Source organism: Tribolium madens, unplaced genomic scaffold (genome assembly GCF_015345945.1).
Source record: "Tribolium madens isolate multiple individuals breed KSU strain unplaced genomic scaffold, Tmad_KSU_1.1 Scaffold_19;HRSCAF=116;Tcas5.2_LG9, whole genome shotgun sequence".
In the NCBI taxonomy this organism is placed as follows: Eukaryota; Metazoa; Arthropoda; class Insecta; order Coleoptera; family Tenebrionidae; genus Tribolium; species Tribolium madens.
Window position 1 is genome coordinate 5,403,973 of NW_025400983.1, and position 25,125 is coordinate 5,429,097.

General features: G+C 31.6%; 3 protein-coding genes across 8 annotated transcripts in view; 2 read left to right on the plus strand and 1 right to left on the minus strand.

Annotated features, from left to right (window-relative positions):
• The window catches only part of LOC123008847 (MAP kinase-interacting serine/threonine-protein kinase 1-like), a 23,491-nt gene extending 14,405 nt beyond the window's left edge, over positions 1-9,086 (plus strand). For all 3 annotated transcript variants that reach the window (XM_044404883.1, XM_044404875.1, XM_044404892.1), the window contains 5 exons: positions 2,146-2,340; positions 3,218-3,459; positions 4,971-5,240; positions 5,295-5,855; positions 7,762-9,086. In XM_044404883.1, coding sequence (XP_044260818.1) covers positions 2,146-2,340; positions 3,218-3,459; positions 4,971-5,240; positions 5,295-5,855; positions 7,762-7,878 — 1,385 coding nt within the window. In that variant the 3' untranslated portion in view covers positions 7,879-9,086. The remainder of the gene's footprint in view (positions 1-2,145; positions 2,341-3,217; positions 3,460-4,970; positions 5,241-5,294; positions 5,856-7,761) is intronic.
• A 2,537-nt stretch (positions 9,087-11,623) lies between these two features.
• On the minus strand, positions 11,624-12,531 carry LOC123008518. Of its 4 annotated transcripts, XR_006412964.1 has the most exons (4): positions 12,418-12,498; positions 12,334-12,355; positions 12,093-12,277; positions 11,624-12,044 (listed from the first exon to the last, which is right to left on the minus strand). XR_006412964.1 is itself a non-coding variant. In XM_044404360.1 (2 exons), the coding sequence occupies exons 1-2, from the start codon at positions 12,270-12,272 to the stop codon at positions 11,772-11,774; spliced, it is 453 nt and encodes a 150-aa protein (XP_044260295.1). In that variant the 5' UTR covers positions 12,273-12,531; the 3' UTR covers positions 11,624-11,771. The 4 variants fall into 4 exon arrangements, 1 of the variants encoding a protein (XP_044260295.1); XR_006412962.1 differs by having other exon boundaries at positions 12,334-12,528; XR_006412963.1 differs by having other exon boundaries at positions 12,093-12,355; positions 12,418-12,516.
• Positions 12,532-13,041: 510 nt separating this feature from the next.
• LOC123008510 (exosome RNA helicase MTR4) lies at positions 13,042-24,602 on the plus strand. The gene is made up of 14 exons (XM_044404349.1): positions 13,042-13,268; positions 13,330-13,431; positions 13,480-13,722; positions 16,136-16,310; positions 16,361-16,675; positions 16,722-16,968; positions 17,019-17,311; positions 17,804-18,080; positions 18,138-18,310; positions 20,043-20,246; positions 20,328-20,569; positions 20,619-20,855; positions 20,918-21,080; positions 23,872-24,602. Exons 1-14 carry the CDS (start codon positions 13,162-13,164, stop codon positions 24,190-24,192), a joined length of 3,099 nt encoding a protein of 1,032 aa, XP_044260284.1. The 5' UTR covers positions 13,042-13,161; the 3' UTR covers positions 24,193-24,602.
• The last annotated feature ends 523 nt before the right edge of the window (positions 24,603-25,125 follow it).

Genomic DNA, 25,125 nt, shown 5'->3' on the forward strand with positions numbered 1-25,125 from the left:
AAATACAAAAGGAAATTTTGAAAAATTATATTCTTGTTAAAACATATAGACTTTATCACTCATCAATTAGTTTTTTCAAAAAATAAATAGTTTAAGCAAAAAACATTTGGTTCCATACTTTTTATTCACCTGGTATATAATAATAATTAATTATTGTCTGTTAATAGATTACAATAGGGGGCAAAAAAATTATTATGGGACTCGAAGTTATTGTACTCGTATTATCGAAGTATTTGTCATTTTAGGCGTATAAAAAATTGTGGTTATGTGTAATATTTATCATATGTAACAAATTTAAGAAATCGACTTTAAGAAATGAGTTATGTCATAAAGTAATTCAAAATTTAATTGCTAATTTTAAAAGTTCATAATGATATACACTGCTTATACAACGAATACGTAATATATTTTTTTCCTAAATTAGGAGAAATATTGTTTTTTAAGGCTTTGTGGTCTACCAAAATTTTATTTATGGGATTTTTAAGTTGACCTATGCTATATTTTTTTACAATGTGCTTCGTTCGTCTTGACTTAATCTGGAAAATGTCCAATTGAGCTATATTTTTTGAACACGCACTGCAAAATAGCAAAATCAAGTTGAAAGTTGCATAAAATCGAACCAAAACTTAACGAATATGATGATGAATTAACTGAATATAGGCAGCATTCGGTGTAAATTAATTTAACGAAAATTATTATTTTTTTTTTTTGAATTAAGATACGGGAACTAAAAATTACAGAAAAATAATAAATATAATACTTCTTTTATATGTATTTTTCTTGTTACACACAAATTATTATTAAAAGACTAAAAAATTGGAATTTCATCTGCCAGTTTGAATCGTTTTTTAAAGTTTTATTTAATTTTCTATTTATTTATACATTTTTGTACACCTTCTCAAAAATAGCTGTTTTAGGGACTCATTTGAGCCTCTAAAATGAGTCTTTTCAGGACTCATTAAAATAGTAGATACCTAAAATGGTTATTTTAGGTAATCAATTCCCAAAATACAGTTTTGCCGGATGAAAATCTCAATTTGGTTACTATGGTGGCGAATTTTTTTTAGTTAATATGAGGTGTGAATTCGTTTTTTGGGAACTTTAACAGAAAAATGTTGTTTGTGACACGTACCTAAAAACTGTATTTTCGGCACTTGTAACAAAAATAACTATTTCCTTACTTTTTTTAAAGTTTCTTTGTATGTTGCTTTATTTACTCAACTTTATTGTATTCAACTACTATATTTTTAAATTTTTTCCGTATTCTTCTCGTCCACATGTAAAATTATGATTACAATAATGTTTGATTTTATTAATTAGTCCAACTTGGAAAAAACTTAAAAAACAACTAACTTTTCATCTAGACAGAAACATCTGATTGAACCCAATTAAAACATTGTTTTCTTGCATATTATTTTACATAAAAGGTACGAGTACACTTACAATTTTCACAAAATCAAACATATGCTTAGCAGTAAAAGAAACTTCTTGTTGTTGGTGAACTTTTAATGAATTCATGTTCTTTAAGTAGAGTATTTGTCACCTTATCGTCGTATTTAAGATTAACCCAACACCGGGAAGTAAACCCTTGAGTCTTGTTCCACTTTCTGTTAATCTAAAATTAATTGAAGCAGGTTTTAGGTTGGTGTAGTGTATGTATGTATTCATGGCTCCCACACTAAATAGAAAGTTGCCTCGATGATGACGATACATGCTGAGGCTATCAAAAGAGTTGACTCGTATATTACAATACATTCAAATGCAAATAAAATATTGTTTTTATGACGTCAATTCCATTTTTGGTTATTAACTATTCAATAAACGAGATGTATGTTTGTTTAATCGTCAAATCACGTGTAAAAAGCTTGTATCTACGTGCAGAAGTTGGCCGTATGCCAGCATGTTTCTAAATTTGTCGAAAAATAGCTTAGTTCAATGTTTTTGTTTATAAATTTCCGGAATGTGGTTGTTTTCGATTTCAAAAATTAAATTGTCCTGTTTCTTGATATTTTTCTGTACAAGATTGAGAAGTGTCGCAACGGGTCGACGTCCTAGGTGAGGCCTCCGTTATAACAGGCCCGCTGACTTATTCAATAATTCAACTGCATCTCGAAACCTGAAAATAATGAATGCGATTTGTTTCAGAATGCAATGGCGACGTTACCAATGGCGACAGGATCGGGGGCTGCAGGGGCGGTGGAGGTTCCGCCTCTGATAGTGGCGACCAGATGGACGCCGATGCCCGAGCCAAAGAACTAGCCCATCGCAAGGAGGAGGCCAAGAGGAAACGCCGCAAGAAGAAACGCACCGGCTCGTCGCTAGTTTCATCGTGTTTCCAAGGCAAGCATTCAAAAATTAATCACAGTATTTTTTTTTTACTTAACTCACGTTGTTGCTGAAGCATCACAATCGCCAACTGGAAATAATATAGGCCTTGAATAATCAAACGGGGAAATGTTAATGAGGTCGGTGAGCGAACGGGTGTTTTTATGAATCTTTTATTATTTCCTTGTTGCATAGTCACTGTTGTTAGAAATATGTAAGTTGGGGCGATGAAACATGAAAAATGTCATTTTTTCTCAATCAAGTTTCTAACCGCAGTTGTTTATTGCTGAGTACACAAAAGTTACATTTGCCACGTGATGTACGAAGGTAAACAAGAGGTGTTATTTGTTGTTGGTTGGGGGCCGTTGCCAGCAAAGCGTATTGTAGATAATTTTAGCGACTATTGTTGTGAAACAAACTTGGATCGTAACTTGATTTGAGATTTATGATAGATGAACTAGAATTAGTACTAAAATGATGTAGAAAATGGAAAAAGCGTAGATAACTTATTTGTTTACAAAAGCATTTAACAACCTTCAAAAAATCCCGCCGGGTGTTATTTGACATTTGAGATTGTTTACCTCTTATTAAGCGGATCTATTTATTAACTCCATTTTCTAATCATCACAATAACCAGTAAACTGGACTTGATAAATTTTGCAATCACAACAAATTCCGTATTCTGTTGATTTGATAAATAATTGCTTCATAAGCAGTCTTAAATGTACGTCAGAGCATCAAATGTTCACGCACTAATTTCTTTAGTAAGTCACTTTATCACTTTGCAAATATTTTGTAAATTTGATAAAAATTGTGGAAAATTACCTTGAAAGAACTTTTTTTATTGTTCATAATATTTGGCTTTTTTGTAATTTAACGGTTTTTGTTATAGATTTGTACAAACTCTCTGGCGAAATCTTGGGTGAGGGGGCCTATGCCAGTGTTCAGACCTGTATTAATATTTACACCGATCAAGAATATGCAGTCAAAATCATCGATAAAGTACCGGGCCATGCCAGGGCTCGCGTGTTTAGAGAAGTCGAAACTTTCCATCATTGCCAAGGCCACCCCAATATCATTCAGCTCACTGAGTTTTTCGAGGATGAAGAAAAGTTTTATTTGGTTTTTGAGAAGGTATGAAATGTAACTTTTAAAACAATAACAATTTAAGAACGACTTAAAAGATTTTCTTCTAACTTTTTTTTAATGTTTACAAAAGTAAAAAACTTTTTCATTAAATTGCTTGAACGAACTATGTACAAAAAAGTAATGATAGAACTTTTTAAATTAGAAAACTTACACACATTTATACTTTATATGCAGGGTGATTTTTAAAAACAACAGGCATGTACTGTAGAATTTTTATTTAAAATTTTAGCCTTTTTTTAAGTGTCGTATATTTTGGGCTATATTCTACTTTCTAATTTTAACTTGTATTTTTCTTCATAATTTGGAAGGTATTAATTAGTTTTCTTGGTGCAGACATGTCCGATGTTTCACTTTTACTAGAAATTGTTTTAAAAAATTATCAAAGTTTAAAAAAAAATAAAAGTCAACAAAATGCAAGGTGTCAAATATAGCAATGCCATTATTGTAATGTCAAAAAGCACCAATGAAAGAAAATATACCGATATTTTTTTCAAATTTTTAATAAGAAATGACAATAATTATCTATAAAAAATTAGAAAAACATCTAATTAAGGGCCGGTTTGTCAATCGTTGGTTAAACTAAAAATTAAAGTTAAAGTTAAGTTAAAGTTAAACTAAAAATGCAGCATTTTGATTGGATAAATTGCAAAAATTTCCATAAAAACCTACTAACTAGAGGTTAACCAACGATTGAAAAACCGGCCTTAAGTGTTTTATTATTTATTTTGTTTACTCTTAATAAGATTATTGTTAACGTCAATTTTATATTGACACCGTGCAACTAGATTTTGTTAACTTTTATTAATTTTTTCGCAATAATTTTTAGTAAAAGTAGAACATATTGCACGTGTCTGTACCGAGAAAACTAATATCTTACAAATTATGAAAAAAATGTGGTGTCTATTTAAAATTAGAAAAATATACTGATATTTAGAAAAATTCTAAAATTGTCAGCTATACATTATTATTACTATTAAAAGCCATGTAATTTACTTTTTAAATTTTTGAAATCGGGCCATAAGAAAAATTTCTACACGTCTGCCGTTTTTAAAAAATCACCCTGTATAACTATCTAGCTATAAAGCATTTTTGATTGGGAGACTTAAACTCTACCGGGTTTCTTATTAAACAAACAAAAAAGTAAAGAAAAGAAAATCGAAGCATCCACGAGAAAATCAGCAATTAAATAGAGTTCTCTCCACGAGGCTGTAAAATCGAAGGTTGTAACAAAAGTCAAACACTTTAAAAACCACTTTAAAAATTGTTGTTCAGATTAGGACAAGTGAAACTAGAAGTAACGAATAAAAAATGGAGAAGGAAAACCGTACTTTTTTATCTTAATTTTAAAATCTTGTAAACATTGTGTGACTAGTAGCTCTATTAAAAAATGTGGAAGTTTTGTTCTAAAACGAGGACTGTCAAGTCATAAAGTTGTATAATTGTAGCTTGTTTATCACTGAATTTGTTTATTGAATTTAACCCATTGCTAATTCCAGATAAATGGAGGCCAGCTGTTGAGGAGGATTCAGGAGAATAGATATTTCAGCGAAGCTGCAGCAGCTGAAATCGTTCGAGAAGTAGCTTCAGCGTTGCAATTCATGCATGCCAAAGGCATAGCCCATCGTGATCTCAAACCTGAAAACATCTTGTGTGTGAATAAGGATACTATATGTCCAATTAAGATTTGTGATTTGGATTTGGGATCCGGTATACGCTTCCAAACCAGCGTTTCGAGTCCGCTGGCCACTCCACAACTATTGACTCCGGTATGTTTTGAACAAAAAAACATTGTTTTAAATAAATATCGTTGAAATACACAGGTGGGCAGCGCCGAATTCATGGCCCCCGAAGTTGTGGAAGCCTTCATCGGCGAGTCGGACTCTGTCGCGTACGATAAACGCTGCGATTTATGGTCGCTCGGCGTCATAACTTACATCCTTTTGTGCGGTTATCCGCCATTTTACGGCAAGTGCGGCCGTGACTGCGGCTGGGAACGAGGTGACAACTGCAATGCTTGCCAGGATCTACTCTTCCACAGTATTCAAGAGGGCCGATACGACTTCCCTGAGGCTGAATGGGCAAACATATCGGACGAGGCAAAGGATCTGATTTCATCCTTGCTGGTGAAAAACGCCAGCGAACGCATCAGAGCCGAGGAAGTGCTCCAACATCCTTGGTTGAAATGCGCAAGCGAATCGGCGACTTTGACTACGCCCGCAGTCATCAAGAAGAACAATTCCGCGAGGGAGCTATCACAGTTCGCGGAGAGCGCTATGGCTGTGAACAGGGTGGTGCAGCAACACTTCAGTATGAAGCTGGACTACCTGGAGAGGCCGAACGTGTATCCGATTGACGAGAATGCGGCGCCTTACCACACAAAAGTGAGTTTTTACAAAGATATTCAAATCATAAAGTAAAAATATTAGTCCAAAAATTACATATTCATAGTAAACACTAAACCAAGAAAACAATTCTGTGTCTAAATCTACGTAAAGTGTCTGTTTTAAATTTAGTTACTCCTATGTTACAAGTTAACATTTTACCATTCTTTCAGTAAATTTCAGATCAAAGTGACTTATGACTTTTAAAATTAAATTAAGTTGGCAACACCGTATTAGAGGTGATATCAGATTGTGTCAAGTGACGGCCATGCCAACGGATGTGAATGAGAGTTGACTATTAAAGTGTGACGTTTGAATTTGAGAGTTACGTTAGCAACTTTATTTCAAAGTCATGGGACACTTCGATCGGAAAGTTCCGAAAGACTGTCATGATTGTGTTTTTTGTCGGCAGTTTGGCAACAAATTTGAAATCTTTATTTTGTCAACATTGACTATCGAATTCAAATGTCAATTTTATAGTCAATTATTGTTATTTAAATTCAAATTTATGTCAGTTCATAAAATGTCAATGTCAGGCTTTATCGTCATTATGATTGACGTTTGGAACTAAAATTTGAAAGTTTTAATGACAATTTATTTTTGGTGTCGATTTTTCAAAACAATACGTGTTTTTATATAAGTTCAATCAATTATTTTGATGTGTTGTCATTTTTTCTCTAGTTGTCAGGATAAAAATTACAAAAACCTAAAGTGAGGTTAGTTGCCTAAGGCCCGTTTTACATTTTTATGTCACAGACTACATTTCATCAACTTATCTCGATTTGCCATGAAACTTTTGGAGTAAGATCCAATCTACGACGTACAGCAAATAAAACTGCAAACATTTTTCAGGAATTAACAACCAAATTTGTGAAGATTTTTCTTAATACTTCTCTTTATGATAGCTGATATGCGCTTCCGACTTTCTTATTTCAAATGTTGGCAGCAACGTCTCTACGAAGAAACATTTGAAAACTTGTTTTCATATTACTGTGCATCGAAGTACTCGTTGAAAGGGATCATTTTAAGGTGGCAACCATGCCATGAAAATTCAAACAATCCTAAGCTCAGTCTTCCCTAATAATTATTTTTTCAAATAAATGTGTACCTTATGTGTACCCCATGTAACAAAAAATAATTAAAATTAACAACGTAATTAACATAAGATAGTAAATAAAGATTTTTGTCATTATTGATGTGATTAAATTTGTTCTGAATGAAATTAATGACACTTTTTGTGTAAATTGGCCTTTAAATTAAAGGTTTATTTAGACTTCTTCAACCTTCTTGATGCACATTAATATGAAAAAGACTTAACGAACAAGCCTTGTCTTTGTTATTCTGGTTAGCTAAAAGGAGATAGAAAGTGTCACATTCTTAATGCGGTACGTTCTATATTTGTCGCATGTCTTCTCCCAGTGTAAAAATAGTACCGGGTGACTGTAAATGATTGTGTTTGTTTACCCCAACTTGGTGTCAAATTTAAAATTTTAGTTTGGCAACCTTGCCAAATTCAAATGTCAAATTTTTATAGGCAATTGTCATTCATTAAAGACTGGCGACTGCTGATTTAGCCGTCACCTGAAATATTCTGATATAACAAATTATAAGGATTATCAATAATTCAGTGTTGCCAATACGTTTTTCAAAATATTATGGACAAATCAAATTTATCCTTCAAGTGATCTTGTTTAGTTGCGTCTTTGATACTGACAGAAAAGTTAGCGTTCTAAAACTGTTGCCAATTTAGACTACAGATGTGATTTCAGACTTTACTTAAAAAAAAAAAAACTAAAGATTAATACAAAAAAGAAATGAAATTGATATTGAAAATTATGTCAGGGTTTGAATTTGCTAATTTTAATGCTCGCTTTGACTTCGTTTTAAGAAATTTCGTTTGTTGCAGGTGTTTGGCTTGAGTCCGCCTAGCGAGAGCAACTTAATGCAGAGGCGGATCAAGGGTCGATCCTGCCAGTTCTTGTTGCCCACTCCGGCCCCCGCCATTCCCAGTCCAAGCGGTTGAAGACGTTGCGCAAGCATCTCCAATATTTTTTTACAAAATAAGGAAAAAAAAAGAGAAAAAGTGCATGCGCAGGAGGCGCACGCGTGTTTGTTATACTTTTCAAGCAAATTTTTTTTTGTCATTGGTTTTATCAGAATATTTTTTTGTTTATCTTGCGTGGGTGTTAACCCAGTTGTCTGTTTAAATCAGTCGACTGTGTCAAGGTGTCATCTGGGTATACGAATACCCAGGATGTCTTGAAGCAGTTCTGGCGTCTCCGGCCTAGTGTTAGTCTTTTGGAGATTGTTTTCTAATTTTTTTTTTCTTTTTTTTTTGTATGTGTTGAGGTGGACTGATTGCGGTCAGTCTGCATTGTGATAATTAAATAAGCATCTAAGCGTGCGAAGTAGCGCACGATAGACTGTAGACAGCGTACCTGCTTTATGTTCGGTAAGATACAGAACATTAAATTCGAGGGACGGCCGTCCCACCATTGTACTGACAGTCCATTGTATTTTAAGAGTCCTATTGTAAGTTCGGATATTTTTTAAAAGATTTTGTAATGCTCAAGGGTAGTTTCTGGTATTCATTTAAAAACGTGGGACGCTACGATAGTAAGATGCTTAATTTTCGGCCGATCCCAGTGAGAAAATTCGATGGCCAAAAATTTCGCATCATCTTCCAACACTCAGGGTTGTTTCAAAAGGCGAGTCATTACAAAACTTATATCAGAAGGGCTCGTAACGCCAGAATGAATGTCATTAGTTTGTATGTGATAGGGTGAAAGATGTCCCCAAGAGAAGATCCGACATGATTGGAGGAGTATTCTTTTTCTATGCTTATTTTTATGGCATTTATTATGTACTGTGCAAGTACGAAACATTGTATTTTCCAATCAGTTGATACCAAAAATATGATGAAAAATTTATAAAAATAAAATATTTAAGTCTTAATTTTCATCCAGATTTCTTTAATACCTTTATCAAGCACTGCAAGTGCCATCGTTTGTTTTTTACATTTGCGTTATAGTAAGTGCATCGGCATGAGAAATCGTACTTTGTTTTTCTTTCTCATACCGGCGCAATTATAATTCAGTTTTCAGATGAATTTATCATGTTAATTAATGACGTATTTTTTTTACAAAGCAAGCTAGCATTGAATAAATTAGTGATGGAAATTTATGTACCAAGTGTGCTTTAATTTCATATAATAAAGACCGATTTTTTTAATTTCATTGTTTTCTTTTTTAACACTGGAAAGAAGATCTCAGCGGATTCCCAACCAAGGCCACCAAGACTAAACCATTTATTTGTTTTGCATAAAAATGTACCTATATAAAAAATAAAAATTTAATAGTAATGAACTTAAATTTACAAGTTTCTTTTTTCACTTTCCTTATCCTATAAGGAAAGTATTGAAATCGGCTGAAATTTGACCTACCAAAATTTTTACATTTCTGGACGAATTATAGCTTCAAGACACCAAAAAAATTGGTTTGCGCCATTGGGTCGTGTGTGTGTGTGTCTGTCTGCAAACAGCATATCTCGAGAACGATAAAAGTTAGAACTTGAAATTTGGTATGCAAGTTACGTGTAGGAAGGGGGCGCAGCACGAAACAATTGGTGAAAATCGGTCACACCGTTCGGCCGCAAAAACCAAAAGTTGGTTGTAAAGCGGTCGCAAAATTATACGGTTGGAAGATACAGTAAATTCATGGGGATAAAAATTATTTAGAATCATGAAATATATCTTACTTATTTCGCGTGCAATCTGGCAGGTGGCACTAACGCAAACGTTAGGGTTACTATTACTCGGATTTCCAACACGTAAGTTATTGTCGTAAGGATGTTTTCCAAATAAGTTGGATAAGGAAAGTCGTGTGATGTTCACAACAGATTTTTTAATAATAAAGTTGGAGACAAAATACTTTGGTCGTCACTTTTCTGACACTTTAATGTAATTCAAGCTTTAACGTTAAAATGAATGACAATTTCAAATTAATGACAGCTATTATATTTTCCTATCAAAAATATGTACATACAACTTGTCAACTATGATTGACAGTAGCTAAAAATAAGGTTAACAGTCCTAAAGTTTGCTTTACAATTTAATGTCACTCAAGTGACATTGACGACTAAAGTATTTTGTCTCCAACTGTACATTTATGGTAGTAAAACCATTACAAATTTATTCCTTGTTGATTTTTTTTTGATTTAACTAAGACAGCAGCGGAAAAGTTGAAATAAAAAAGAATTTCGAACGCCAGGAAAGGAGAGCACACAACAGAATAGTTCACAGCAATCATTTGAAAAATACATATTTAATAGAAATGTACGTACAGTTGGCAAAATATACGAAAATGTTAAACTAAATTGTAATCCAAATTAAACAGCTTCCTTTTTTAATACATACATGGTATGTGATCAAGGGCGGATCCAGCGGAGGGGACCAGCCCCCCCCCCCAAACTTGCCACCAAAAGCTTCAATTTTTTATTTAAATTTAAATATAAAAACCGTATGACCTAAAGTTTTTTAAATAAAAACATTAGAATTCTTTTTAAATCACACTTATTAATACAAATCATATACCGAGAGATCAAAATAATTTGTGATCATTTTTGGATCCGAAAACGTACAGTTCGGAATTAAAATTTCGGGCAGTACTGTCATTTTCATAATGTAAACTCTAAAACAGCCTTTATATTAATAACCTCATTTTTAACTCTTGTCATAATTATGTCATTTTGACTTATTTACTTTCAAAAATAGTGATTTGTGGCATAATAACGGGTAGGCAGCAGATCTTAATAAATTTCCTGACAGATAAATTGTTTTATTAACAAATTTAACAACAAATAAAAATAAATTTAATTCAGTCAGTCATGATGACAGTAAAAGGTAGTTTTTGAACTAACTGCACGTGAAACGTCAAATAAAATGACAAGTCGAAAACGGCAAAATGGGCTGGAATTAGTCGCCGATGTATAATAATAAGACCGTTCTTTTTTGAAGGTAAATCATAAATTTAGTTATCTTTTTTTTCATGGAATTTTACCTTTTCACTTGTCATTTTATTTGACGTTTCACAGACATACGCACAGGACATACTTTTCGGATACAAGGACAAATTATCTTGATCTCTCGATACTTCCTTAGTTTTTACTAATTTAAAAAGAAATCATCAATTGTAATTTTCTTTGGGCCACATCTTAGRTATCTAATTAAATTAAGTTTATATCTCTTTGAATAATGAACTTTACCAACTCGCTAGAACACCTTATACACAATTTTCAACTTGTTTTAAAATTCTACAGTTTTTGGGTACAGTCGGAAACAAAATACTTTGGTCGTCAATGTCACTTGAGTGACATTAAATTGTAAAGCATACTTTAGGACTGTTAGCCTTATTTTTAGCTACTGTCAATCATAGTTGACAAGTTGTTTGTACATCTTTTTGATAGGGAAATAGAATAGTTGTCATTAATTTGAAATTGTGATTTATTTTAACGTTAAAGCTTGAATTACATTCAAGTGTCAGAAAAGTGACGACCAAAGTATTTTGTCTCCAACTGTACTGACGGCAGCGACATTTTTTTTAAATGGAAACTCCCATTTTTTTAGCGAATTCGATAGATAATTGTCGAAATGGCAACACCAAAATATTATGTATTACATAGTTTAAAAAAAAATATCCAAAAAGTGAAATAATATCAATTAAAAACAAAGATACAATTTTAAATCAAGTTAAAAATTTTGTATTTTTTAAAACGAAAATTGACCTGCTCGAGTATTTTTCCAAAACAAAATATTTTTAATAAATAAGATTATTCTATAATTTTGCCGCTCACTATGTGATAATAATAAAATTTCAAGGAAGTTTCCCAAATATTGGTAAATTCCCTAGTTTTCATTTTTCAGCTCTCTTCGGTCGCTTTTTCTTCTTCTTCCAATTTCATATCACATTTCTGCTTACTGCGAATCCAAACAAATTCTCTTCTAATTGTTATTCGTCCATGTAACTCATTTAGGACGTTTTTTTTTTGGAACTTGTCCTCGTCACTTAATTGTGACTCTCTAGGGGCAACAACGTTGGCTTTCAGATTCATATGAGGTACGACATGCTTTTTAGTAATAAGACGGTTTCCCAGTGTTTTGTAGTATATCCAGTTCTCAGTATCTTCTGGTAACTGAAAAATAAGTTGAAAACATTAAAAAAATACTAATTTCAAACTCACGTTGAAGTGATCTTCACAAATACATAATGCTCTACTACATTGTCTATACCACTCAGTAAACTCAATTGCTTTGAACCATTTTAGGCGACGATCCTTAGGTATACTTAAAAATATTTTTGAAGGGGCGTTTTCACTAGTATTTGGACAGCATGGTACAGCACAGGTCTTAACACGTGCCATCAAATCTGTAAGTATTTCCTAAATATAGCAAAAGGAAATATTTAAAAATACAAAAAGCGACCTGTTCTTCAGCCAAATAATACCTACGAGTTATAACATAACAGAAATAACAAACAAAAACTAGGAGTATTTTATATTAATTTACCACTTTATTTTAATATTATTATCAGATTATCACTATTATCAATATAAACAACACATTATTTAACCTCAAACAGTCAAAAACGTCTTTAGCACTACTGACTTTAGCGCTCCAAGTCCAAGCGGTTCCGTGGCAAACTACACAATAGCGGGTAATTCAAATGCAAAAACTAATTTTTTTTTACTATTGTGCATATTTGATTGATTCTTTACAATCAAAAAGGGAAAAAGGAATGTCTTACAAGCCGTATTAAAAGTTAACTAAGCTGATTTATAAAATAAAACAATTCTCATTTTTGTTTACTTCTGTAAAGAAAATTTTCTTAAAATTAACAAAAACGTCCTTGTTTTTATGAGGTTTCTAAAGGTCTAGAATTTTTTGTTACAAAATTAGCTATTGTGAGTTTTTGCTACTGTTTGATTTTACATTTTGAAGCATTCTTTATTTGAACATAAAATAAAGGAAAACCAAAAACTTAGAGGGCGAGCATGTGTATGAAACGCATTTTAGGTGTAAAATATGTAAAAGAACAATAAATTTTAAGTTTCAATGCTAATTTCTATTTTTATGTCTTGTCATTTAAATTACGCGCAAAAGCTGTTGCCAACCAATATTTAGGGACTCTGCACTGCCTTTCCCTCGTCTGATTTTCGGCCGGTCCTAAAAAACAAGTGATTACATAGGTTGGCGCGTGCTTTTTTAATGCGAAAAAGGGGCACAAATAGCAGTTTTTAAAATTAAAACGTGATGGCAGATTCCATTGACGACCTCTTTCAGTGTTTCGAAGAGGATTCCGATTCGGAAAAACCTTCACTTAAAAATGAATCAACAGAAATCCAACCATCATCCGACAGGTAAAACAGTCATTATAACCTCAAACACACACGCTGAACTTGCTTTTTTGGGTAATTATAGTAAAACACAAGCGTCCAAACGCGACCATGACGATGATGATGCTGTTCAGGCTTTTTCGAAAAAGGCCAAAACTGAGGAAGAAGTCGATATACAAGACATTAAGTATGTAAATGGTCGGGAAATGCTTTGTTCTTATTGCATGATTTGTAGTTTAGAGGAGTTGAAAAATAGAATTGTTGTTCATGTTATCGAGTCCATGGAGTCGTGTACGCACGAAGTTGCGTGCCCCCCGGGACAGGAGTACACGCCGCTGAAGACATGCCGAGGGGAACCAGCGAAAACGTTTCCGTTTGCGTTAGATTCTTTCCAAAAGGAATCTATATTGTGTGTTGATAATAATCAGTCGGTGTTGGTTTCAGCACACACATCGGCTGGTAAAACAGTCATTGCAGAGTAAGTTTTTTTGTTTACTACACTACTATTTTTTTTATTGTCACATCTTGCAAGTGTTAAGTTCAGTGAAAATATGGGGAATCAAATATAATTAATATACATAATTTAAAATTGTGCTCAAGAAAATGAAAAAATACTGACATTTGTCACATTTTTGGTAACTTTTTGCAATAATTTCCGTACTATTTTGATAGGAAAACTTAAAAAATTGCTTCTTTTATGACGGTTTAATAGATATCTGAAACAAAAAAAAACATTAACTTGATTTTCTCTTTATTTTTGTTTATTACGTTATACAGGGTGTTAAAAAAAGATTGTAAATGTATTTCAGGAGGTAATAGTATGGACCAAAACAAACAAAAAATTCTTAATAAAGTAGTAAAGTATTGTTTTCGGAGATATCGAAAGTTATTCGTTTTTTGAAACATTTATTTGAATCTGTTCAAAGAAAAAAAGAAAAGCTTTTACAAAGTGATCCACAATGAATGAATCTGTTGGCAATCCTGACTCTAATTTTTAAAGCTTGCTCTTTTGAATAACAACAATTCAATAATCTTGAGTACGTCAAGTATTTGTCAAGCAAAACTGTATCCAGTTGCAAATTATTATTATTATATACTTTGTAGTAAAAATTTTCACATTCGATAACTTCAAAACCGATTCTTTGCGAACCCATGTTTGTTAAAACTTTTTTGTTTATTTTGGTCCATACTATTACCTCTTTAAATATTTTATAATCTTTTTTTAGCACAATTTCTTTTTCATTTTTATTTTTTTGTTTTGTTTTTGGTTATGTACTGAGTTACGTTGAGTAGCGTCAGCTAAACTTCGCTCACAACAAAGTCTAAATAAATAAATAAATAAATCGTTTTTGAACATTAAAATAAAAATACGTAATGAGAAATTAGTTTTTCTTTCATACTTTCACTACTAACACTTTATTTGGCTCCTGATAGTGTGCAATCAACTTCTGATCATAAATTAAATCTTTTATTGGGAATTATTTATCTTGGTGCAAAACTTCAATGTCCATACATTTTTTTTTTTAATAAACCACAGTTTGAATAAGAAGTAGTAGGTGGAAGTAGGAGGAATGCAACATTTTTCTTTAGTTGAAGTCGAAATATTTGAAACAAAATAAAATTTTAAAAGTGAAAATTTTAACTGTTATTAAGATTTCGCCTAATGTATTTTTTGTTATTATGGACGATTCTTTGCTCAATTTTTTACAACATGCGATTTTTTGTTACAGGTGATTTTTTTTTTTCATTTTTATGTTACAACATGCAGTTTTTTATTATCATAAGTGATTTTTTGTTTGGACAAGCATTTTTTTGTTCCCTTTTTTATGATTTTGTCCGATTTTTTTGTTATTATGGATTATTTTATTGCTTAACTTTTTTCCGGCAAGCTTTTTGTTTATTTTTTTGTAATTCTTTCCAATTTTTTTCCTCAATTTTTGTTACTACATGAAATCTTTTATTTTGATTTCGTGCTTTTTTGCTTATTATTTTGTTGTGGCTACCGCTTTTTGTTCATGTTTTGTTATTATTCGGTTTTTTAAACTTTTTTTTTTGTTATAACGTACAATTTTTTTTATTAAGGTCAGTTTTTGCCGAATTTTTTGTTTCGATAAGCGCTTTTTTATTTTTTTTTATTTCTTACGATTTTTTGCTCACTTCGTTTCACTGAACAATTTTCTGTTCAATATTATTTGGTGATCGTGTACTTTTTTGATGCATTTTTTGTTACAACAAACGATTTTTATGACAATGGGAGGTTTTTTGCTCAATTTATGTTCCGACTAGCGATTTTTGTTCAGTTTTTTATGATCTCGTGCGATTTTTTTGCTTAATATTTCTTACAAGATGTAATTTTTTTTATACTCAAATTTTTGATAACATTGCAACAAAAACTATTCTTGTCTTATTTTGTATTATCTTGGAAAATTTTGTACTTTTTTTACACCACAAGCGTTTTGTAGGTACAATGTCTTCGTTTAGTGCTTCTAGGTGACAAAGGGTGTCATTTTAATAACAGTAAATAGGGAAAGGAAATAGCAACGACGAAAAAACACATTTTACATTATTTTTAAGTTATTTCTGATTTTTGATTTTTTCCATTTTTTATTGATAGCATAAACGTTTTTAACTTGCCGATTAATTCATGTTTGGGAATGAACGGAAATTAATGAAATACCGCAATAATTTGAATTTTGAGCTTTATTTAAGTGTATTTGTTTTATTTGTGTCTAGAATAAAGTTTTGTTGACTTTATCCTACAATTTGTTTTGTTTTTTTTTGTTTTTTTTTTTACTTTATTGACAGAAAATTTCTCATTGCGAAATTGCTTCGTTAATTTTTTTGCAATGACTAATCTTTGTGAAAATTTAAAAGTATCATATTTTTTACAGATATTCAATAGCACTCTCGCTAAAGAACAAGCAACGCGTCATATACACCACTCCAATAAAAGCCCTATCTAATCAGAAATACAGAGAATTTCTAGATGAGTTTAAAGATGTTGGTCTCATAACCGGAGATGTTACAATAAATCCCAGTGCTTCTTGTCTTATTATGACAACTGAAGTAAGTACATTTTTATTATCTTATAATGGAGACTCATTATTCATTTACAGATTTTACGTAATATGTTGTATCGGGGATCTGAAGTAATGCGGGAAGTAGGCTGGGTTGTCTTTGATGAGATCCATTACATGCGTGATAAAGAAAGAGGCGTTGTTTGGGAAGAAACTCTTATTTTGTTGCCACATAATGTCCATTTTGTGTTCCTATCAGCGACGATTCCAAATGCACGCCAATTCGCAGAATGGGTTGCCCATTTGCACGACCAACCCTGTCACGTGGTCTACACCGATTATAGACCAACCCCATTACAACACTTTATTTACCCTGCAGGCGGAAGTGGCATACACATGGTGGTGGACGAAACTGTAAAAATTTACCGTGGTTTTGGCTCGTTGTTTATTCATTTTTTAGGGAACTTTTAAAGACGACAGTTACAATGCTGCCATGGCGGTTTTGCAAAATTCCGGTGATGCCGCCAAAGGCGACGAAAGGGGTCGACGTGGCGGTATAAAAAATAAAGATGCGACTCAAACCGACATTTTTAAAGTTATAAAAATGATCATGGAACGAAATTTTGCTCCAGTTATTGTCTTTAGTTTTAGTAAGAAAGATTGCGAAGTGTTTGCAATGCAAATGACGAAACTCGATTTTAATACAAGTAGTTATTTTAAAGTTGTTTTACGAGTGAAATTAATTGGCGTTTTTTAGCTGCGGAAAAACAGTTGGTTGATGAAGTTTTTAATAATGCAATGGATGTTTTGACAGATGAGGATAGGCATTTGCCACAAGTTGAAAATTTGTTGCCTTTATTGCGTCGAGGTATTGGAATACATCATGGGGGTTTGCTTCCTATTTTGAAAGAAACAATAGAGATTTTGTTCGGGGAAGGTCTTATCAAGGCTTTATTTGCAACAGAAACCTTCGCAATGGGGCTCAATATGCCAGCCAGAACAGTTCTTTTCACTGGAATGAGAAAATTTGACGGACTTGAATATCGCTGGGTTGGTTCATGGCAATTCAATTTTTGGTCAAAGTGGCTGCTGATTGAAATTAAGTTGGCAACATTAGAAGTGACTACCAAACATGAAGTTAATTATTGTACCGGGTGACTATTAAAGTTTGAGACAAAAAATCGATTGGCAATACTAAATTATCGCTAATTTTTCTGAATTTGAATTGAGGGTCAAGGTTGCCAGACTTGAAGATAAAAATCACAATCAGTTACAGTCAGTCTGTATAATTGCTGGCGCAGATATTTTTAACAAATTTTTTCGTCAATTTTTTGTTATTACATGAAGTCTTTTGTTATTTTGTTTGATTTTTGTGATTTTGAACATTTTTTTTTAATTTAATCTCGTGCTTTTTAGCCTATTATTATTTAAATACAGATATTTTTAATAATTCATTCAATGTTGCCAACTTAATTTCAAATCACAGCCCACTTGGTTAAAAATTTATAATTTTATAGTCTCTAATTGGAGATAAATTTTTAGATTACTTCTGGAGAGTATATCCAGATGTCTGGACGTGCTGGGAGAAGAGGTTTGGACGATAAGGGTATAGTTATCCTGATGGTCGATGAAAAGGTGCCTCCTGCTGCTGGTAGAAACATTGTGAAGGGTTTGCCAGATCCAATTAATTCCGCTTTTCACTTGACTTATAATATGGTTTTAAATTTACTACGAGTCGAAGAAATTAATCCGGAGTATATGTTGGAAAGGTCATTTTATCAGTTTCAAAATCAGACAGCCATACCTGGCTTGTACGATAGTAAGTTTTTACTTTTAATTTTTGGATGGTAAAGAATTGACATTTTTTTGTTTTAAGAATATAAGGAGAAATTGGAGGAGTATAATAATTTACAAATCGAATGTGAACCACAAATTGCATCGTACTATACAATTAGGCAAGAATTGGATAAGTTGGGGATGCAATTTCGATCGTATTTAACAAAACCTAATTATCTTATACCCTTCTTACAACCTGGACGTTTGGTTAAGGTAAACTATTTTTTATTGAGTTAATTTTCTATGCTTTTAGTGGTTCTATTGTCTTTATATTGCCTAAAATATACATTTTCTATGCTTTTGGTGGTTCTATTGTCTTTATATTGCCTAAAATATACATTTGAGTAATAAAATTTTACGTAATCACCTTAACATTTGATGGTTTTAAAAAGATTTAATAACTAAAATATTGATATAATTAAATTAAGCAAACACTTGTTTGCTATTAGTAGCGCAAATATGGTGCAATTATAAATTTATCCTCGCCAATCCAGAACCAATTTTTGTATCTTTACTGTTTATAATGTCGTAAAATACACAACGGGAAGGACTCTGAAATAAAAATAAAAAAAGAAACTAAGAATTGTTTTATCAAAAATAGTGTTTCTGTATTACACGAGATATTCTTATTTAAGATACGTAAATACGCTGTAAATCTACTTGAGGATCTTTAATTGTTTAAAAAATCTAAAACCGCTTATTTACTGCTTATTTTCGTCCATGTAAAATTTTGATTCTTTTACTCATTTTTTCTTAAAACAATTTCTTTAAAAATTTATTGCGTTTATTATTAACTATTAAGAAAACATTACTGCTGAATCAAGTAACGAAAAATCTCTCACAACAAGATTAAAACTGAATATTTCTTCATTTAAAAAATAAATACTGAATTAGGCGGAATGAGAAAATCTTTATCATAATTTAAAGTTTTTTTTTCTGTAATTGGAACTTTGTTCTTAGAAGTGTTGTCTTAATTTAGTTATGACTTGGGGCGTTTTTATAATCCAGCCTGTATAAAATTTTCACGCTTAGGATTTTTGTTATTGACGATTAAAAAAAACAAGTTTAAATCGAGAGGAATCACAAAATTAAATTAATTTGACATTAATTCAGGTTTTGTATTTTAAAATTCTTTATTTAATGAAAAAAATATTGTAAAATGTTTGAAATATAAGCAAAGTTTGGAGGCTTTGAATGAAAAGGGAAAAAAACATTAAATGCTTGGATCACCAACATTATTTTTGAATGGGTATTTGTAATTTTATCTTTTTTCAGTTTTTTGTAAAGTTTTGATGAAAAGCTTATATTTAAAATAAAATTTAATAATCAAAACTATTTCATTTGTGAGACATTTTAGACAGAAAGAATTGTTTAAACATTTTTAGTTTTAATTACTGATTTGCCAGTTTCAGGTGAAGCAAAAAATGTTTTTACTTTGCAGTTTTCGCGTAAAATCAAAGATCTCCTCTTGTAAACTCAATCCGGGGACATACTGCATACAAGATTGGCAGTATCATTAAATAGATATAAAAAAATGTCAAATATCAAAAATAAATGTCAAAATTTTTTGACACATAGAATTTAACATTTTTTCTATGTTCCTGGTATTTTATCTTACTTGAAATTTTTCTCTGGGGTGCGTGTTTTGACACATCCAGTATTATTTTTCTGTGCATATGAGGAGCTTCCTCTATATTTGAAGCAATAAAACATTATTGCTTTGTGGTTGTTGCTAACAAACTTAATTACCTTAATTATAAATAATTTTTTTCTTGTTAATTCTTATTTCAAAGATGTATATTAAAATGATGGAATAAATAATGAAGCATATTAACTGTTTTCTCTTGTTTAGTCATATTCTGTTCGAAAGATTAATGAATGATTTTTGCAAACACTAATTTGAATTTTGTGAAGAAATTAACTTTGTTTCGTTATTAAAATTTAGATAAAAGTTGGTGATACTGAATATGACTGGGGAGCTGTGGTGAATTTCAAGAAAGTTAGCGAAAATATACCTGGCCGCAAACACGGTAAAGCAAATCCCGCCAAAACTTCTACGAAAGTTCAGGTGGATTTGCTATTGCACGTCATGTCTGAGGATGGGTCCGACAATAAAGAAGTAATCCCCAAACCTTGTCTGGATGGTCAGGTAATTACAAGAGATGGTTGCTTTTCACTTTAAAACCGGATTTACATATTTATGCAAAAATTCATGGACTTATTTTAACAGAAAGGAGAAGTTGAAATAGTAAGCGTTGAATCAGCAATGATAACCCACATTTCAACCGTACGATTATATTGCCCCAATGATTTGCGACAGAAAGATACCAGGAAAGGCGTGTACAAATCGATAAAAGAAGTAAAAAAGCGATTTCCCGAAGGACCGCCGCTTTTAAACCCAATCGATGACATGAAAATTTCAGAATCGGATTTCGTCGACATCGTGAAAAAAATCGAACAACTCGAAAAAAAGTACTTAGGTGAAATTTATTCTTGTATCAAAATTATGGATTACTTGTAGAATGTATGATCATCCTTTGCATAAACACTCACTTTTAAACACCGAATATGAAAAATACGAACAAAAAGTCAAATGCAAGGAGGAATTGGCCGTAGCTCGTCAAAAATTGCTAGAGGCCAAGTCGGTTTTACAACTAGATGAGTTGAAGTGTCGTAAAAGAGTACTCAGAAGGCTGGGTTATTGCACTAATACGGATGTAATACAATTGAAAGGCAGGGTGGCTTGTGAGTTGAGCAGGTAATAGTTTCGGCATTTTTTAAAGACCGAAAGTATTATTGAATGTGTTGTAAATGTTGCAGTGCCGACGAATTGCTTATCACGGAAATGATATTCAACGGAGTGTTTGGAAACTTGTCACCAGCACAGGCGTGTGCCTTATTGAGTACGTTTGTGTGCGATGAAAAAACCAACGAAATGCCGAAATTATCCGAGGAACTGTCGGGACCTTTGAGACAAATGCAGGTGAGTTTTCTCCATTAAAAAAAATTATTTACAAGAAGTATGGAATTTTGCACTTTTGCACTCAAGTTTTGATAGAATTAGACAAAATTGAGTTTGTTTTTTACGTATTTAATAGTCTTGATGTATGTTTAAATATTTTGCTTATGAAGTTTGTTGAGTTTGGTCGAGACATGATGTCAAAACTACTTTTCTTTTATGTGAAATTTGCACTTTATGATGATTCAGGGATTAGCATCAGGAGTCAGGCACCCTGGCGGTACGGTCAAATTTGTTGTCATAAGTGAATATTTAACAGGAATGCCTTTTCTAATGCCTGTAAATCTTTCACCAGGAATTTTCCAAGAAACACCTAATTTGGGGATACTTTCATGTGGGTATAATTCGTCGAAAAAGCCAGTTTTGGCTTGTTTAATGTTAAATAATATCGTATACTTGTACAGGTGTTTTGGAAAGATAAAAAAAATAATATAAAAAAGAAACAAATTAATTTATTTCGTTTTTATTTAAGTTATTTTGAACAGTTTTTTTGAGTTTAACGTTTGTATCTAATTATATTTATGGAAATTGCCACTTAATCAGTACAATACATACAAAAATTTGTTATGTATCGCAAGACAAGACAAGTTTTAAATTTTCAAACACTGAAATTGTGAAAATTTAAGATTACTTAAAAATTGTTTTTAAGAATTTAAACGTACTAAAAGATTACCATAATTAGGGTAGTTTACGTGTAGTAGGGGGTCGCAATTATGCTTAGAAAGTCAAAATAATATTAGTATTAATTCGCTTATTTACTTATTTACTGTTTAACTTGAATAAAGGGGCTGAAGCTCAAGTATACTTCTTTTGCTATAAAAATAAAATTCAAATGGGATTTAATTTTTTTTGATTATGAATACTAGCAAGTTGAGATTTGTGTCACATTTTTATTAACTGATCAACAAAAGTAGTTCAATTTGTTCTCTTTTGTTAGTGTAATACATAAAAAAATAGAAGACACCATTTTAATTTATGCAGGGTGCGTCAGAATTCGCGCCCCAGAGAAAAATGGCATGTAAGGTATACCAGGAACATGGGAAAAATGTTTAAAAATTCTGGCTATAAAAATTTCAAAGTTATGAGAGTTTAAATTTTGCATTTTGACTCTATTTATTTCTGTTGGAAAAATACTTTTCTAAGTTTTTTTGCTACAAGCTATTAGAAGAAGAAACAAGGAAGCTGTAGCCTAAATTGTATCTCTGTTTAATGTTATTTGTGACTTTTATTGGTAAAATTTTTCTACCTTTACTAAATAATTATAAAAAAACATATACAAGACCATCAGTATCATTAAATAGACATAAAAAAATGTCAAATGTCAAAAAACAAGAAAAAAATTTTTTTTTGCAGTTTTAGCGTAAAATCAAAGATTTTTTTCAATCCGGGGACATACTTAAGACAAATTTTTGTTTAAAATTTTATTTGTTCAAAGTATTAATGTTGATAAATATTGAAATTGAAAATTGTTGAAATATTGTTGGAAGATTAAAATTTTGCTAGTGTCATATAATTTTGGTAATCTTTTGGTAATCATTTAAATTTGATTTAGATTGAAAGTATTAATGTTGATAAATATTGAAATTAATTGTTTTTGTTTGATCATACAAAATTATTTGGACAAAATTATTTCATATGTATGTAGAATGATTCATCAGCAAAGTCTCTATATAAAATATACGCAGTACATACAGTGTTTTAGAATGAGAATTGTAGAACGCGAGTCCTAGAGAAAAATATCAAGTAAGAAAGTATTGGAAAAAATGTCCTATTATCTGTCAAAAAATATTCATATTATTCAGTAAAGGTACAAAAATTTTGTCAATATAAGCCGTAAATAACGTAAAACATGATTACAATTCAGATACAGCTTCTTTGTTTCCTTTTTTAATAGCTGGAACAATAGAATTAGATATAGATGGAATTTTTTAAACATTTTTTTCATGCTTCTGATATCTTATCTTACTTGGCAGTTTTCTCTGGGGCGCGAGTCCTGAAACATCCCTGTATATATTTTGATATTAAAATTTTCTTGGAAGATATTATTTTGATCACTTGTTTTTCCCATCACAGCGTGATAAGGTGATAATCACCTTAGAAAGTTAATCTACTATTAAAATTTACGTGGTGGTGGCGAATTGTTTCCCAGTTTTTCTTTCTAACTTTCTAATAAGTATGTGGAATTAAATTATTTCAACGCGTCTGTACATGTTTATTGCTTTTTGTTAAAAAGTTTTCGCTATGGTTTTTTTGACTAAATTTTAAATTATAATGAAAAGCGTGATTCTTAGGTTAAAAATCGATGCTTAGTTTGAATAAAAAATATGATAAATATAATTTTTAACTTAAATATACAGGGTGTCATAATTAGGGCTATTTTTTACCAAAGCTTCTTTAGGCCAAAAAAGAATTAATCTAATACATCTTAGTAACAAAATGCTCCCCTAAGATATAGGGTGTTAATGAAAATATTTTTATTTTTGTAAAAAATAATTAGAAAATAAAGTACGTTATAATAAACACAAAACTAGCAATAATGATTTAAAAATGGAATACGATACTTAGAATAAAAATAGAATACTATATCAAATGTTTAAAGTGCTTTCTTCCAGTATTTTATTTATTAAGTTAATTGATTTGTTTTGGGTTAGAAATTTTTTACACCAAATTAAGACTCAGTAAAAAAAATTATCGTTTTGGCCTTTTTGGCAAGAGAAAAGAGAATGAAATCGTGATTAGCGAAATATGTTTGCAGGACCTCGCAAGAAGAATAGCAAAAGTAAGTAGTGAAGCAAGATTGCCATTAGACGAAGACGCGTACGTTGAAAAATTTAAACCAGGGTTGATGGATGTGGTATTTTCTTGGTGCAATGGTTCATCTTTTAGCGATTTGTGTAAAATGACGGAAATTTTCGAAGGATCAATTGTTAGGTGTATGCGTAGATTAGAAGAATTATTAAGACAAATGATTCAAGCTTCAAAAACTATAGGCAACACAGATTTGGAAGATAAATTTAATACAGCGATTAAACAAATTAAAAGAGATATAATCTTTTCGTCAAGTCTTTATTTGTAATTATTTATCATTTAATGAATTATTGTATTTTAAATTTGGAATACACATTTTATAGAAATTAGTTTTGTTGCAAATTTTAAGTTTACCTGTAAAGGGTCAACTGTCGCCCCACCACTTCAGCCCCCCATTTTGTCTCTTTCCAAAGCTTAGTAGTATATAAGGCCGCAGGGAAGTGTTTTCAAAGTCAGTTGTTATTCGTTAGTGCTCAGTGCTTGGTTTTGGAAACACTCTCCCGACCATTTGTGTATTTTTATTTGTAATAAACTTATAAAATGCGACTTGTTCTTTCCGTAATGTGTCTGGTTTTGCTCATAGTACGGATTGAACACGTCGCCATTTTTGAGTTTAAACTTTTTGTTTGTTGTAATTTTTGTGGTGAGTAAAGTGTTTCGTACTTTCTTAATATCTTTCGTGTGATCTTTCCATTCCTACTTGTTTTTTCATAAGTAGTACGGAATTATCTCACATTAGATGTTAGGGTTTTTCGACAATCATTGTTCAGTAAATGATTTATAGGGGGTACTGTTGGTACATACGATTTTTTAACGTAGTACGAACGGTACTCACTATGAACGTTACGTCTTTATCATCACAATTTGAACCAAAACATTTTATTTTTTCATTTTTCCTAACACGTTATCACTTCTTTGGTGATCTAGCCGTGTGAATAATTTGAAATCACACGTCTATGTCGCCAAGATTTGATGATGTGTTTTTACAACTTGTTGCATCGCTGCTACTGTGGAGGAACTATTGGTGTGATTTGTTCATTTAATCATATCACAGCCATTAGTTACTTCACAGTTTCAGTTACTCTCTACCAAGTCGAGACCGGGGCATCAGAACAGCAAGTTTCGCCTCAGTTCATATTTTTTTCGGGTGTTCGTTTCGAGTCACATTGTTGTCGATTTTGTGACTAGATCGAACATTCGC

What these genes read in the sequence shown, in the direction of transcription:
- LOC123008518 (XM_044404360.1), bottom strand. Translation starts at nt 12,272, where the DNA reads ATGGCACGTGTTAAGACCTGTGCTGTACCATGCTGTCCAAATACTAGT. An exon ending in TTTGTGAAGATCACTTCAAC is followed by an intron (nt 12,045 to 12,092) that starts GTGAGTTTGAAA and finishes CTTATTTTTCAG; the next exon opens with TTACCAGAAGATACTGAGAA.
- LOC123008510 (XM_044404349.1), top strand. Translation starts at nt 13,162, where the DNA reads ATGGCAGATTCCATTGACGACCTCTTTCAGTGTTTCGAAGAGGATTCC. An exon ending in GTCGATATACAAGACATTAA is followed by an intron (nt 13,432 to 13,479) that starts GTATGTAAATGG and finishes CATGATTTGTAG; the next exon opens with TTTAGAGGAGTTGAAAAATA. An exon ending in GAAACTCGATTTTAATACAA is followed by an intron (nt 16,969 to 17,018) that starts GTAGTTATTTTA and finishes GGCGTTTTTTAG; the next exon opens with CTGCGGAAAAACAGTTGGTT.